This window comes from Battus philenor, unplaced genomic scaffold (genome assembly GCF_028537555.1).
Source record: "Battus philenor isolate CCGP_79_NKW_IND1 unplaced genomic scaffold, ilBatPhil1.0.hap1 SCAF_17, whole genome shotgun sequence".
NCBI lineage: Eukaryota > Metazoa > Arthropoda > Insecta > Lepidoptera > Papilionidae > Battus > Battus philenor.
In genome coordinates this window covers 10,727,818-10,744,888 of record NW_027181679.1, presented here as the reverse complement: position 1 = coordinate 10,744,888, position 17,071 = coordinate 10,727,818, and the positions used below count along the sequence as shown (strand labels likewise).

Genomic DNA, 17,071 nt, shown 5'->3' with positions numbered 1-17,071 from the left:
CCACATACTTATGACATAATTTTATTTGAATCGTGTTAAAGTAGTTTGTAGTAATTATAAGTTTCTAGCCCACTCTTCTCGGCAGAACAGCATTCCCCGCTTATAATGTTAAAAAATTAGACTAATAATTCTAATTTGTATTTGAACTTATGTATTGGCTTGTAGTGCTGGACATGTCGCGGCATATCCCGCTGTACGTGTGCGTGCTGCGCTGCGCTCGTGCGCTACATGCGCTACGCTGCCGTCGGCTGGCGCCCGCGCTGCGCGCTGTGCCTCGCCTGCTCGGCCTCATGAGCCGAACCACCAACTCCTATGCCAGTAAACTTAGGTATGTGCCGGTGATCACTTATGGATTCTAGACTTGGTCGTTTTCGATGGGCTTCATAAGAAGGTTCAAGGTTGCCCAGAGAGCAATAGAGAGGGTTATGTACGGAGCTTCTCTGCGAGATTGAATCGGAAAGGAGAAGAACCAAAGTATCCTCGTAGCTTAAAGAATTGCTCTTCTGACGTGGCAATGGGCGTGTCACATCGATCTTGCAGCTGACGGACGTTTGATTCGGCATGAACTATTAAATGCACTTGTGATATAGTCAAGGTCGCTAAATGCGGATTGCACACGATTGGACATCGTGGCTATCTTTGGTGGAAGCTTGTGTAGAGTCCGTGTCTATTGGCTGACATGATTATGATGTTTATATCGGTATTTCAAAAAAATCTCTGCTGTATCTTTTGGTCGAGTGCAGAGCTCTCCCAATTTTTTGCCTTCATGTATCAGTTAATTAATTTTCATTTATGGATATTTCATCACCGAATTACTATTAAAAATATATCATTTCACTCAAGGTTATTCATAATATGGAAAAACATACCCAGTGCTGTTTCAGGAAACTTGTGGTCTATTGAGTGTTATTGTTGAAGTTTATAATAATAACATTTATGATGGTTAACTGTTTGACTTTCTCAGTATTTTTTACCTCTACCCCCTAATGGAATCCCGTGTATCCTCAGTAGTATGATTAACACGGGTTATTGAGGTAACTACCTCACGCACCTAACTACATATTCATAAGTATGAAATTTCAAGATAATTAATGAATCTGATGTGTTTTTGGAATGGGCCTAAAATACTGTTGCTGCCATGTGCACTTGTTAACTAGCTACAATGCTTGTGCATTATGGGACCTCTGTACATAAAAAAATGATTATTATTGACTGGTATACTGAATTTATAGTCGTTTAAGAACGACCATGCTGAATGGGTCTGGTAGTCCAAATCGGCAGTAACTCGGAAAATAAAAGTAAAAATGTGAAAACAATACTCAATGCGTTAATACTGTCCTTGATATTAATTAAGTCGATAGATTGGTATCGCTTTGTTCTTAATACAGGAAACATTTTTTAAAAAAATAATAACAAGTTTCCTTTGTTTCAGAATGAGTAAAAAGAACATATTTGGAAAGATGACATACAGCCAAAGATTTAACACGTCGAGCAATTGTGAGCTTTCGGAAGAAGACGAAGGGCTCGCATCGCTCATCGCGGATATACAGGTGCGTTGCGTGCACGACATAAATGTAATCCACTTACAATAATTAACGTATGGTGCAGTGTGATTACGATTTATGTAATTAACATATTATGCTGGATATTTAATAAAACTTATTTTAAATACATGCCCTCATCATGGAACAAATTGTCGTGTTTGAAGAATAAATCGAACTATTATAACTGTAGTTTGTATGGTGTTGAGGAGAATGTACTTGCGTTGATGGAATAAAGAGAATGAAGAAATAAGAGAGAATTATTGTCGAGGCAACCGAAGTTTGGTGTCTACGATGTTTGTACCGCGCAAACAATTTCAAAGCTAGCGACTAGATTACTTTGCGAGTATATAGATTGGCATTTTGTTTTCACAGTGATTGTTGAATTGTTAAATGGTGAATATTTGTAAAAGTTGCAATGGGGTTGCCATATTCTTACAGATAAAATTCAAAACCAGAATAAAAGATAACAAAAATTTTTGCAGAATATTTATCACGTATTAATTATTTGATGGTATAAAACATGATTGCACAGACTTTTATTTTCGACCGGCGGGCCGCGGTCTGTGCATCCATGGTATAAAATGACTTATATTATAAATTAATTATCCTATTATTGATTGGTGCAGGCCACATCGGCGCTGATGTGCCGATCGGATAGCGAGTCCGAGTCCGGCGGTGCCCCACGCCCGCTTGGCGGCGCTACCCGGGAGGCGCGCTATATACATCTCATGCGCACCATGCAGTTCGGTAAGTTGAGTTGACAATGACTCTTGTTTAGATGTTATCATCAATTTCATTTCAGTCATATAAGGTCCACTGCTGGGCGTAGGGTTCCCTATAGATTTCCAATAGGACCTCCAGAAAGGCGGCCTGAATCCAACGTCTTACTATAACCTTAACAAGGTTGTCTATTCACCTTTTGGGTGGATGGTGTGCGCTTTGCTAGTCAGTTCGCGATCTCCTTTTCAAAACCTTCAAAGCCTTCGGACATTTGTCCTGCGGCCTATGCTGTTACCGAAGCATTAAAATTGGTATTATTACTGACACTTGTCAATCTACTGCTGGACACAAAATATGTTTATTCCGAAGGGCTTGCTAAGGTTTTTATCTTTTAAATATTGTGCAAATGATGCCCTTAGGTTGATTACATCGAATAATAGCGAAGAATATTAAGTTATTAGTTAATGTACAGAATGTAGTTTTACCATTGAAAGTAATTTGTACAGAGACTTTCGAGATGATAGCGGAATGCCCGGAGAACGGGTTCCGGTTCACGGTACCGTATCACTTCGAGAGCACGGTGCGAGCGGCCGGTGAGCGCGCCCACCCCGCGCGCATGAAGAGGCTGGCGCAGGAGGCGGCCACGCTCGCCACCAGCCTGCCGCTGTCCTACTCCTCCTCCGTGTTCGTGCGCACCGACACCGACCGCCTCGACGTGATGAAGGTCGGTTAACGCCTCCAACTACATTACACTACACCCCAGTGCTACCAACCAACTTATGATTACTGAATAGCATATATCTAATGCACTTAGACCTGTATTTGTGAGTTCTGATAATTTCATTGTGCGGTATATAAAAATTTCAATTAAATTGGACGGAGTTACCATTAAAAAAGTCAGTAGGTTTGGCCGGCCTAAATAAACTAAATGTTTTTCGATTTTTACTAATAAAATAATTATCGCCTAGCTTTAGTGTCACTGCCCTACCGGTGACGCGTCTAGACGATAGGGCAGCTTATTAGAGAGAGAAAGATACATAGAATCAAAGGATAGAGTAGGAAAATAGATGCGTTCTTGAATAATGAATAATGATATTTTAACGAGTATGTTAAAGAAGTTTACTTGAAGGGAGCAGATTTGTTTTTTTTATTTGTCTCTCATCTGAACATATGATAAAACTAAGATTTTGAGTTACTTATACAGCAACTTATTAAGTTATTTTTCGATATTTTTGAGCGTTTGCTTTTATTTGGTCCCTATCTGCAGTGTAATAAATTGAGTTTATTTTATAATAATTCTTACACTTTAGGAGATCTATAACATACAATGTTTAGTCATATTGAAAGATTATATTTACAAACTAAAATTTAGGGCAAAGCATGAATTTGAACAAAAATCCTGTTACATGTTTATAATTCTCTTTTCATTTATCTGTAACACGACTGATACGTCGACTGTCCCGCAAATGCATATAATAAAGAAAATTATTCTGAAATTATCAGGTGCTGATAACTGGTCCATCGGACACGCCGTATGCGAACGGATGCTTCATCCTGGACGTGTACTTCCCGGCGGAGTACCCGGCGGTGCCCATGTTGATTAACCTGGAGACCACGGGCCGCCACTCGGTGCGCTTCAATCCTAACCTGTACAACGACGGCAAGGTGTGCCTCTCCGTGCTTAACACCTGGCACGGCCGCCCCGAGGAGAAGTGGAACGCGCACACCTCCAGCTTTTTACAGGTGCGTACTCACTTCTACACAGATCTCTGCGATGTTTGCTAAGTACTGAAAAACTTAATGATCATGTCAGCTAATAGACGCTCACTGCAAGGCATACGCCCCTCCAAAGATCGCCACGGGATCGGTCTTGCACTGCCAACATCCAACGACTTCCTGCGAACTTGACTGTGTCGTCGTATCAAAAGCTTATTGCAATTTAATATTTATTGATTATGCAGGTACACATGGTTCGTTTACGATTTTACTGTACATAATTACGTTTTGAATTACTTTATCATCACTGCTAGTGACTGTTGCTTTGTATAACTTCATTAAGCAGCTGTATTCATCTGTTGCATGTTTTGTTTGTATGTTTCACAGTAGTAGTTGGTAATCAGTTACTGTGATATCTGATTTAAACTCCCTTTAAAACAGTCCTTGGGTCTTTTTCCTTCCACTTTCCTCGTTACTATAATAGTAGTTCTGATATAAATATCTAACATCTATTTGATTTCTGAATTCACGAAATATTTTGGTGATATATTCTCTTGTATATTTATACACAAGTTATTATATCCTAAATGGAGTAAAACCAGAGATCCCCTATTTTTTTTTCTTATGTAAACCACAGAATAAATTAAAACCCTTGTGGTCAAACATTGTTTTGTTGTGTATCAGGAATCAAAGAAATTATTTATTGACCCAAAGCTGTATGCTATTGTAGTCAATGGAGGGTGTTTGCAACTAGGGGTTTATGCTTCGAGTGATAATAATCAAACGTCCTTTTGAGGCCGACCATAATGAAAGTTTCCTGAAATGAGATGTGTCTATCTGCTGTCTGCTGTTTGAAGACTGAAACGACCCATAATGACACTCACGCCACACTCACGATATATTTACCACATAAATATAAATATTAAAACCCTGGTAAATTAAAAACAAATAAAAATGAACTTTACTTATAAATATGCTTCATAAAGTGTCTCATTTATTCATAGGTAATCAATGTATAAGATTTTATGTCAAACTGCCAAACGTTGTGGTAAATTTTACTCCTTTTAAATTCAAGAATTTTACTACGCTCAGGGTCTATTTTGAAGTAAGTTCACGATAATGATTTGAATTGAATTGTTCTAATTTTAAAGAAAGCAATAAAAAAAAAACTACCAACGTCTTGAAATACCGTAAAATTATTAAGCTGACCATTATAAATCATTGATAACTCTGGATAACGCGTAGCAGGACTTTTATCGTTAAGGTTCGGTCGTTAATTATGTGCAAATTGCGCGGCGCAGGTGCTGGTGTCTATACAGTCGCTGATCCTGGTTCCCGAGCCGTACTTCAACGAGCCGGGCTACGAGCGCAGCCGCGGCACGCGCGTGGGCAGCAGCGCTTCCCTTGAGTACAACTCCAACATCTACCAGGCGTGCGTGCGCTGGGCCATGCTCGACCATCTGCGCAACCCTGAGCCCTGCTTCAAGGAGGTAATTTCCAAATTAGTTTACCACTTTAGATGCTCACCTGTCAGACCCAAGTCTTCCCCAAAGATCCACGATGACTTGTCTTGCACTGCCCGCATCGACCTCTCACAACCTTCACTGTGTCCTCGGTCTACCTAGTAAGAGGCCTACTCGCGTGTCTACCGGCTTGTGGTCGCCACTCGAAAGCCTTTTGGTTCCAAAGTATTTACATGTATTTTTGTAATGATGAAATTAAGCGTTTTGTACAAACAGGTAATAATAGTAATTTTTATTTTGAATTTGTGGGGGAAAATATTACTCACCTCTGAAGAACGAAATTGTGTTTAAATAAAAATATATAAAAAATGAAGATTGAACCATAAACGAAACAATGACTTTATCAGAAGTTAATTATTAATGAAAATTTGTGGTCATTGTAATTTGATTGAAGAAAAGTTTTTTTATGATCATTGTGTGGTTTAATTCATTACATACAATTTCAACGTCTACGAGTGGCAATACATTCAAATTGACAATATATTACGTTATTGTTTTTTTATCTTGCCTGTATTTTGCTTTAATGGAGGAAAGGCTAGGAGTAGTATACAATTGGGTTAACACCGATAATATAATATTCATAGTATATTAAACGAAATTTTATTTTTAGGTTATACAGACTCATTTCTGGATAAAACGAAATGAAATCATGCAGACTGTAGCCAACTGGATCACCGAGCTGGAGAGCCAGAGCGGCGACGAGCGCACGCAGCGCAGCATACAGCTCAACCTAATGGCGCTCAAAGTTAGTTGGATTTATTGATCACCATGACAACTGTTCCTTATCGGTTATGTATATAGCTTTCTAAAGGTAAACCTCTGTCGAAGCGATCTGAGAGCTCAGCGGCCTCCCAATCCGGTGTAATAGAAGTATGTATCGGCCCAAGCTGAGGGGCTCCCTCTGAAGTCCTCGAGTTTCATTATCTTCAAAGAGGATTTAGGCTAGGCGCCCTCTGTACTCTGCCTCTGTATGTTCATATTTCCGCTAAGTAAAGGGGAAGATTCTTGGTAAAACATAGATAACTTGTGACGAACAAACATATGTAAAATAATTATTTTTCTTTGTCATACAAACTGCAGAGTAAACTAATATCTGTCAATGGCTATCAAACAAGTGATGTTAATAAAAAAGGCATTGAGAGATTGTGATTATTACATGCAGAAAAATATTGATTTACCGTAATGTAATCGCATTATAAAGTCCTACAGTATACGAATTAAAAAAATTGCAAGTTATTAGGATATTAAACAAATATGAAACCGTTGTGTGTTCGTTCGTAAAGGTTCGACACCTGTTGTCGGAAGAACCGTCATAACTCTAATAGCGAATACTACATATCCATTTAATTAACTTTTAAGTAATATACAATAGTTATTTTCAACACCTTAGGCCACTAAACAACTTACTAAACAAATATAGGGTCAGACAGTTATTATAACTAGTATATCACTGTGTAATACGTTTTATTCGTTCATTCTATTGGATTGCAACAGACTAGAACATGTTATAGTGTTAAGCATTGACAACCACTTGTTTTTTTTTTACAAAAGATAAGATGATTTAAAAATTATTACAGCGACACTACGTAAAGTTACAAGAAGAACTGGCGAAACTACCCGTACCCGAAGGCCTCGAGGACTTAGATGAACCGTTCCAGTTGCCGGCCGCGCCCTCACCGCCCTTCGCGAACCCGCTGCACCCGCCCACCAACGACGAGATCGATCACGACATGGAGAAGATAGTCTCGCAAGTTCTGGACTGATCGGACCCGGCCGCCTGCTAGATCACCGCGATGCCGGCCAGCTGCCGTGTGCACATCCTCGTGCACGTGACATGCGTGCGCGTGCACGTGCTGCTCACGTACGCGACGGTGCTCGCTTAGGTTATCGAGCAGTAAGGGACGTGATTGCGTATGTGCAACGTGTTTGCGTGGAAGCTCAACTGTTCCGCTGCTCTGTTTTCGATTGAATCGGAACTAGACGGTCCGCATCTGACACGACACGAGGCGTGGGTTTGCGCGCTAGGCGCTCAAGCCGCGTGTTTATATTTGTTTTACTTGTAGCCCTGTACAAATAGCTCGCGTGTGTACCGCGACGCCGGCCCGCCGGAGTACAATGGCAGCGGGAGGCGCGCGTCGCGTGCACACAACGCATTTACACTTACATTTAGTGTAGTTTAGGATGAGATTATACGCGTATTTCATATTTATTTTATTTTTTGAAACCCGGAGCCGTCGATCACTCGGCGAATGAATTTTGCTTGCGACAGAGTTTCGTTTATAGATTTTTATTAGGTATATAGATACATTTAGCGGAGCTTTGTTTAGTTTAACACTTATTGTGATATTATAACGGGCTCGCGCCCGGTAAGCTGTGTAAGTATAGACGTACGGGCCGAAGTCGTCGCACTCAAAGCGTAGTTCCGTTCGCTTCCCGTGGATGCAGTCCGCCGTGTCGCTCAAGCGGACCCCTTTGTATTATGCCTATGTATATTAAATTATAATTCGATGTACATAAACTGTCTATCGTGTTTCATTTTTTGTATTTAAGTATATTCGTGTCGGCGTGTAGTCGGAGTGTGCGGGGGAGGTTGACTCGACGTCCACACGCGACTTAACCGTTTTAGTAAATTATATGAATTGTATCACGTAGTCTATTGTGTGGAGCCGGCTGTGCGCGGCTTGCGCTTTACACGAGGGAGTGCCAGCGGACCTCCCAGTACGTTTCTCGTTGTTCTCTGGTCGGGTTGCACGTAGGACGTTTCTTGTTATATTTGTCTGTGAATTTCGGGATGTAAATAAAAATTTATGTTATCACAAACAATTATTTTGTTTTTATTTTTAGTTCTTTCTGTTTTCTATTCTATCACTGCCTATATATACCGACGGACATTTTCGTAACCTATACTGTATACATACTCATTGAATGAACCTTACTGTAAGTTTAGTTGTAAATACACTCTTCATGTTGTTTTAGTGAACTCTGTTAGACTATACATTATACTACAGTCATATAAAATATAAATTGTATAAATATATTTAATTTTATTTTAATTAATCCCTTTCACAAGTAAACTGGATAAACACAAGTGCATACGAATACACTGCCAACTAATATAATACCAATAATCCATGATACAAAAAAATCACTTGAAAGTAAATCACTCAAGATTTTAGTCTCGTGGATATGAGAAGTAACACATGATTTTTGTATTAAAAATATTGACGCCGTTTTTAAGTCACGTTAAGTAATATGCCTCGCCCGGCTGCCACGTCACATGATCATTTATTTATTGTTCTGATCTTAATAATTTCAGTCTTGCTCGTCAGGTGGTAACTATAGTGTTACTGAAACCGCTGTACCGCGCCTTATAAAAATGCGACGAGGAGGGGGTTGATGAAAAAAATATAATATAAAAGCGCGGACTGTCGATACCACGTACAGCGGTTTCGGTGTCTCAGAATGTAATGTTTCTTGATCAGAACCGGTATTTATAGTGTGTGAGAAAAGCGTACACCATTAACATGGCTTATTACTCTTATTCCGATATGTTTAATTTTAATCCGACATTTTGTAAGAGAATATTTGTATATCAATCAATTATTCTTTCTAAAACTATCATTGGAGGTGTTTCTACAATTAATCTGCGATAAGAATGCTATTAATATAAACCAGTTGAAGGTATACTTTCAAATACAAAGGCTAATCAGGACCAATTTATGGTAATTTATCTATGGTTCGGGTATAGCGGGCAGATTACAAATAAAAAGAAACAACATATAGATAATACACAGTTTATTGTTGGTCTATTTACACGGTCACAATATAAAATTCCACTTAAAAGTATTTATTTTGACTCACAATAATTCTGTATTTGACTTGATTACACTTATAGGTACGAAGCATTCCAGTTAGTCACCTTATGAAATAAATAACTTACGGAGTAGCGCCGAGACCCATGAACGATCGAATGCTGTTGAACCGATCATCGAGCACTTAGCTCGCGTTGAATATTCTAGAGTCAACGGGAAAGAGTCAATGTATCGCTATATCTAATATGGAAATATTTATTAGGTATCCGCTCCCGTCACAGACGGCGAAGGAATTATTTACATAAACAATATCTCTATCTACATCTATTGGTATTATGGTTTAAAGTGCAAATAAACTGCAAACAATAAATTGGACATGCTTGATTCTTGCCAACATCTTGACAGTGTTAACCAATAGATTTTAAAGCATGCGGTTATTATGGCACTGTGATCCCGACAACGCCGAAGGACCCACGACCAACGCCGTTTTATATTTCGAAATTCAAAAAATTAAACTAATGTCATGTTCGAATTTTAACATTTAAAAGTAACATTTAGAAACTTTTTACTTAAAGATACAGAAATGAATATCGGAAAGTAAAGTCTCACAGTACGACATCGAAAACTATAAGATTATATAAAGACTGACCCGGTTTTACATGAAAACGTGTAGCTGTGCGCTATCAGCCAGCATTTAGCACCGTATTCGTAATTAATGATCATTTACTACATTAATGCATCCGCCATCGGTCGTGAACCTTGGCCTCGCTAATTACTTATTCTACGTTTAGGTAACTACTTCCTCGAAGATCTCTCCAAAGCCTCCAGGTCCTGGGGACTGATGAGGGCGGCCTCCATGCACGATCTGCAGCAGAACCTGCAATAAACAATGAAGTGTAATGATTTGAGAAATTGATTTTTTTTTAAAAAGCATCGAAAAAAATATATTATATGTAATAATCCTTGCAACAAAACTCAATAATTAAATCAAATATTAAAAGTTTAACCAAAGCCGTAACTTTTTAATTTTTATAGTATAAAATACACACCACATTAACGATCACGACTTCTTTAAAATAATATAAGATGCCTACATTTTATAGATTATAATTTTAATACTTAACTAATTTTATTTTGTAATTCTAACAACTGGCTGGCATAATGTTTTAGTTTTTTAAAAATGATATCACTTGATTTGTGAACAATGATGTTATTGTTTTTTTTTACTCGAAATATAGTATAATATTATAGTGTAGTAGTATAAAAACGTATGGCATATATTTTTTTAAAACGAAGAGATTTTTTCTAAATTATAAATAAACGGATAAAGTTACGTGCTTAACAGATTATATTAATAAAGTAGCAAAGTTGCTTATTGTTAGCCATTTCTCGATTTTACTAGTAAATAATATTATTTTAATAACACCAGACTTAATTAAATGACTATGGGGTGGTATTGTCCAACGTAAGGTTCCGGCGCCCACGGTTAACGCAGTGGACAAGATGTGTTCATAACATAAACATTACATGTACTTACTTGGAGTAGTACTTGTGGGTACAGAACTTGCTGCGCACGATGAGACGACAGTTCGCGAAGAAAGGATTATCCGTGCAAGTGGGCGGGATGTAAAGACCTGCACCGACCAATCAATCAATAACATATATATCTATATATTTTAGAAAAGATACAATGACGGATACACAAATTAGATGGAAAAAAACGTAACAAGAATAGTAAGATAGTATTTTATTTACAACATATAGTGCGCACACATACAACATAATTGATTAAAATATATTACTGCCTAACGAGAAAGAGAACATAGACCTTTTAAGTGTCTTCATCAAAGAGTTTAGAATACTTTCTTCAAGGAAGTCGCTACAAGTGTGACTCAAATTATCAAATTTACCCTCGACGGTGATCTGCACGGTGGAGGAATGGGAGCTGAAGGCGTTCCTGGCGTGACAGCCGTACAGTCCGCTGTCGTTGATATTAGTCGACAAAATCGTCAGTCGGGTCTCTGCGAACACAATAATCTCGTTACACACTTCGCTTTTTTATTAGCTTGGTTATTTTAATTTATTATTTATAAACATTATTAAATATTACCATTGAGACCGAAAGAGTGTATCAATCGAAAGAAAAAGACGCGGCCCTCACTAGGTGGACCAAATACAAAGTCAAGGATGCGCTCTGCGCGCTGACGTCTATATAATATATGAAAAGATGATCGTAAATCTTAGTGCAATAGATAAACCGGTCTTATTGGAAATCTAAGAGTGGTCTTATTTGAGGCTAATGTCTAACAATGGACTTCCTACTGCTAAAATGGTGATATTGAAAATAATTTCCAAATTAATAGTTTCTTCGGTGATTCGGATCTATTAAGGTTTTTTGGTTGTACAGCTTAGAACTCGTGGCATGCGCAACACGCTAGGCCCACCAGGCTTTTGTGGTTAACCCAGTCTTAATTACTTTTTCTATTTAACTTGCTTGTGACTACGGACACTGTAATATGTCCGAATATTATAAAATATGTTAGAATATACGTCATGTTCATAGTTGTTTAATTTAATTTTTATCTATCGTTTTAACTTACGAAATGATTACCCATTGTTTTATTATTTTTGCATAGAGGACTGCAGTATTGTCCAACACGTGTCTGTGGTACCTATGAAGACACAGTAGAGTTCCACGGCTTTAAGCCAACAACAGTTGCATTAGGTAATACTGTAAGAAAGAATAATGTAATAATAGTGAGTTTACCAGTGATTTGTACGCGGTCGTTAGAGGCTAGTGGCACGCCGTCCTTGGTCCAATAGACGTCGGGCTCCGGGTACCCGTCGACTTCGCACGGCAGCCGCAACTCCGCACCCGACGCGACGGTCGCCGGCGCCGCCAGAATACGTGTCGATACCGGCACTGCGTGTTGGTACAATCAGTATGATTTATCTCTGAATACATAATTCTTCCAAATGTTTATATAATATTAAATAAAGATTCTTACTACAGAAAATTAAAAGCATTATTTATGTAAACTGTAAGAGCGATTTCCTTGATGGTCTTTTATTCAGGGTTTCGTTGGCGGTATATAAAAATTAAGTTGGTAATAATATATAGAAGTTAAAACAATTAAGTTATATAAATATTATTATAATGTACCATGCTAGGTCCCTACTAGGTATATTTCAAAGCTAACATTGACCATATATATACACAGTCTCCAAAATATCTCGTTTCTCGGAAAAATCTTCAAAAAGTTGAGAAGTTTTTAAGTTTGACGATCAAATAACATCATCAAACTTTGGATGTTTCTGGAGCAATCAACTACATTCTGAACAGTTTATAAAACCGCCGAAGAATTCTTTCGATATGTGGTTCTTAAGAATTTCACACGTCTATATTGTATAAAAAATTTAAATCCCTTTTTTTCGCAGAACGTAAACATCTGCTTCAAATTTGCCTTTATTGTACTCCACGAAAAGCACTTGAATAGTATTTTTTTTGTAAACACTTGTGTAGAGACGAGTAGGATGTTTAAAAGGTCACAAGCCAGCCTGTCTACGTAACATTTGGCGAAGTATCTCGTATATGCTTCCCTGCTTTACAATTGGATGGCTAATGTCCTGTTTATGTCCAATAATTTAAAAGTCCAACTTGTAAAACGTAACTACATTTACTGAAAACTGTATTATTTGAATTATATTTTAAATCTTAACTATTCTGTATATACACATATTTGTACATTAATGAACCCTTATTTCTCCTGGTGAAGCCATAATTCGAGAACGATTTTATTCAATTCATTTATTTATAGTCTTTTTATTAGCGTGCCATGCATTTGCAATGTCGATAAATAAATTGCATTGAATAAATATTGAAAATCCTTGTTTTTACACGGCTTCATTGTATATTGTTGCTGGTTTTTTTCATGGCAATATTATTTATCTATGCACCGGAAAATAGTTATAACAATGTTTTGTATTAAAAAGCATTACAATTTTACACCGAGCAATGCCATTATAATATGCCATAATGCGATATAATTTAATAACAAATAACATTTATTGTTTAGTCAAATATTTACTGTTTATGTAATGCTGCAATAATGTATAACAATATACGTAGGAAATAATTAATTTGTAAAGATAATAATACAAGTAATCGTTGAATTGATTTAAAAGTGCAAAATAAATTATATATAGCTTAGAATTACTGTAATTTTTTTATATAAATAGTTTCAACATCTATTTTTCTATAAAGATATTATTTTGAATCCAGTTGTTTACACAACCGTTCCAGCCTGTGATACAATACACAAAGAGTTTACATTTTTTTTACGAAAAGCCATGGTGTTTATTACATGAGTTTTGAGGTGTTGCCAGAACTTCTCTTTGTTCCTTAATTCGAAATTTCTAAATAAAACGGCCCAACAGAAGATTTGTGCTTGATTATTTTCCAGAATATACCTTTACTTAACAAACGTATAGCTTAAAGTGATTTTTGTTTGGTGTTTGCCTTTGTTTGTACTAAATGGTTGATTTTTTTATTTTTTTACTTTATATTCAAATCGGACTGACTGGAAAACTATTTAACTCCAAGTTTTACGATTTTTACAAGTACTTAATCTTGATTGTGAAGCTGTTTAAGAATATAAAACGTCTGGACGTATACGATTCTCCTGTCGCCGGTTTGTACATTTAGAATAGAAAATGTCAAAAGTACATGAAATACAGATCAATCCTGAAACAAATATTTTAAACAACACTTAAAAACATAAACATTCGCGTTAAAAATTAAGTGAATGGTCATTATTCGCCTGCCTAGCACGCCTCTTAACGAACCAAATCGTTCCTAATTAAAAAGTCAAGTTATGGTGACTAGGCCATGCCGTCGGAGAATGTTGATTCACGGCATTTTTAACGCGAATAGATCATAAAGTGAGTGTGAAGAAAACAAAAACATGCGTTCATGCAACATGCACCAACAACCTGGATAGAGAAGTAAGGGACGTATGCCTTAATTCTTTACCCGTAGTAATAAGCTCCCGTCTTACCGGTATAGACTGGTACTGTAACCTGCGGCGCAGGCGTGGTGGTGGCTTCAGTGGGGGGCGTCTGTGGCAGTATCAGCGCTGGTTCGTGCCGCTCCACTAAGTACGGGTTGTCAGAGTCGTCCCCATCGGGCCGGTAGGCTTGCACGACCACGGACCACGAGGCGGGTTTGCCAATTCCATTGTACGCTTGACAAGCGTAATCTCCCAGCGTGTCGTAATCAAGCCTTCTTATCTGCAGCACACTGCCTCGGGCTTCGTACACCGAGCTGCTGAACGGCACCATAGGACCCGACAGGCCGCGGAACCACTGTATGATCGGCATAGGATAGCCGTAGGCCATGCAGCGGATGTTCAATACGTGGTACAGCTCGCCCGTCACCACGGCGTTCTCCTCTCCGGCGATGCCCACGGGCGCTTCCACAGGATCTGCCCACCCCCTTTGTTAGTTTCTATACTACGCGGGCTCCTGGTTGCTCTCGGATGGTATTACCGCGGATGAACTTCGGACAGTTTGGCATTGGAACATTACTATCCCATCAATCATATAAAAGTTGGGTACTCGATAAAAATTTAAAAGAAATAATTTCGTAAATTTTATATTTACTTATGATTCATTTCTCTCAGAGTTTTAATTTTTTAACATGTCATTAAATCATATAAAAGAGTTAGTAATATTTTGTACATTCCATTGCCAAAATAATTTGAACCACGGTTAGATGAGCGAACCATAAACCCATAATGTTATTAATAATGCAGAAAATCTACGATTCTACTTAGTAACCAATCAGTTTTGGATGAGGTTTTGTATGAATTCGGTTGGTGATCAAGTTTTGGTTAAACTAATAATGAATGAATTCGCGTTTTGGTAGCGCTGTCTGTGTGCGTTCGAATGACTTCTCAGAACGCTATCACCGACATCCCGGCCGGTTATCAGATGAATTTAAATTTTGAAATAAAATTGGCAAAAATGCAATTATTATTGAAACAAATATATCGTTCCCGATAGGGCACACAACAATGGATGCAGTTTAATAAATCTCCATTCTGATAACTAATTACCTGTTGATTTTACAAGAAAGCTAATTTCTTCACAGCTATTTAAAATTGGTTTGTATAATTTTATAATGTGTTATATTGCAAAACAGTTTACTTGATATTTAAGTTTTTGGTAAAATCCACCGTTTGTATAATATGCAGACGATTTAGACCTTAGTTATTTGTTAAATATGGAAAAGAAATGACCTTAATCCAAAACAGATTAAAAGAAAATTGAACCTTGTTGGGCGTAAGCTGCCGCCACCATTAGACACAGCACCAGTGAGGAACACGCGTACATTTTTCGGATCCAATATCGTCGCGCTCACGGAAACGTGTCGTTCGCACGAGATATCGCCCACGACTGAGGATCTTTAATAAACTTCGATGTGGACACGGTCACCATGTTTTTAAATTTGTTGAGACTACTTTTTTTCTTTCTTACTTAGTTTACACACCGACATTATATGAAGTCTTAAAATTCTTGCTGCCCTACATTATACTTCCCTGCGATTCCTACAGGAAATATTAAATCGTGGGTATTTTTTTACATTTGGTTCTCAAAAACAATGTCACATTTCTGTGAATTTCAGAAAAACAGATATTTTGAAAATTAGCACTACATAATAAAATAATTTTGCCTACTAATTATAATACGTTCATTATATTATTGCCTATTCAAATTCAATTAATTTTTGACAAGTCATCAATAATGATTGCGGAAATTCCCGATAAAAATCTTTATGAATTGGATAAAAATTATATAACAAATATTAAGGGGCGTTTGACTTCTAATAGAGCTTCGCGATAAGGCCCGTCGAGTGCAAAAGATTGCAGTTTTAAATTTTGAATATTTTATCAAGAAAATAACAAAAGCATTTAGGAACAGACAACTAGATTACAAAGATATATAGGTAGGTATATTTATATACTGTTGTAGAAATTATATAACTAAAAATCATTTTCATAGAATCGAGTAAATAAATAATTTTATTGCAATTGATTTTTTTTACAAATTTGACAATTGTAGTTAACACATTCTTTATAATGGTAATAGTTCTCTACAGGGACATTGTCATTGAATATTCCCATAGTTGAGAACGAGTTAAATACGCCCAATTGGGATTTAATATGTTTTAATCCATTATGAAAAAGAATGAGCAGTAATAGTTCAGCGTGAGAGGACTGAGACTTGCGATCATAGGTTGCGGATTTGATTCTCGGGATACAATCTGATATAAATCACTTTGTGTCCTAATTATAAGTGATTGCCACTGCTGCCAAACAAACTTCCAGAAGTAGTGAAGTGAAGTGGCAGTGGTGACACTGCGGTCGCCAACCCGCCTGTTAAACGTGGCGGTTATTATAAATCCCCGTAAATATTTTTAAGGGAGGCCTAAGTAGGCGGTATATTACAGTGGGCGTATATGGGTTGAAATAGCGAATATATTTACAAATCTGTTTTTTTTTACTTCTCTTTTTAAAAATAGTTATTTTCGTTCGTTAGATCACCTTTCAAGCTTACGGAAACTATAGAGACGACATCATGGCAGCTGTGTAGCTACAATAATTATCGCGACGGGTGAGAGGGCAAGTGCGTATAAATTGTTTACAAACATCGCGTTAGAGGAATATCACAAACAGTTTTAATAGACTGCAATTAA

The 17,071-nt window shown here is 37.4% G+C and overlaps 2 protein-coding genes across 5 annotated transcripts in view; one reads left to right on the top strand and one right to left on the bottom strand.

The window, feature by feature from the left end:
- Bruce (BIR repeat containing ubiquitin-conjugating enzyme) overlaps window positions 1–8,326 on the top strand; it is a 60,861-nt gene extending 52,535 nt beyond the window's left edge. For all 4 annotated transcript variants that reach the window (XM_068762897.1, XM_068762896.1, XM_068762895.1 and 1 more), the window contains 8 exons: window positions 166–328; window positions 1,433–1,550; window positions 2,171–2,291; window positions 2,771–2,988; window positions 3,768–4,007; window positions 5,282–5,470; window positions 6,114–6,248; window positions 7,081–8,326. In XM_068762897.1, coding sequence (XP_068618998.1) covers window positions 166–328; window positions 1,433–1,550; window positions 2,171–2,291; window positions 2,771–2,988; window positions 3,768–4,007; window positions 5,282–5,470; window positions 6,114–6,248; window positions 7,081–7,266 — 1,370 coding nt within the window. In that variant the 3' untranslated portion in view covers window positions 7,267–8,326. The remainder of the gene's footprint in view (window positions 1–165; window positions 329–1,432; window positions 1,551–2,170; window positions 2,292–2,770; window positions 2,989–3,767; window positions 4,008–5,281; window positions 5,471–6,113; window positions 6,249–7,080) is intronic.
- Window positions 8,327–9,298: 972 nt separating this feature from the next.
- Window positions 9,299–17,071, bottom strand: part of Ppn (Papilin) — a 134,696-nt gene continuing 126,923 nt past the window's right edge. Inside the window, exons 51-55 of the mRNA XM_068763219.1 lie at window positions 14,373–14,798; window positions 12,083–12,238; window positions 11,226–11,336; window positions 10,853–10,949; window positions 9,299–10,192 (exon numbers count right to left, since the gene is read on the bottom strand). Of these exons, the coding sequence (XP_068619320.1) occupies window positions 10,111–10,192; window positions 10,853–10,949; window positions 11,226–11,336; window positions 12,083–12,238; window positions 14,373–14,798 (872 nt within the window). The 3' untranslated portion in view covers window positions 9,299–10,110. The remainder of the gene's footprint in view (window positions 10,193–10,852; window positions 10,950–11,225; window positions 11,337–12,082; window positions 12,239–14,372; window positions 14,799–17,071) is intronic.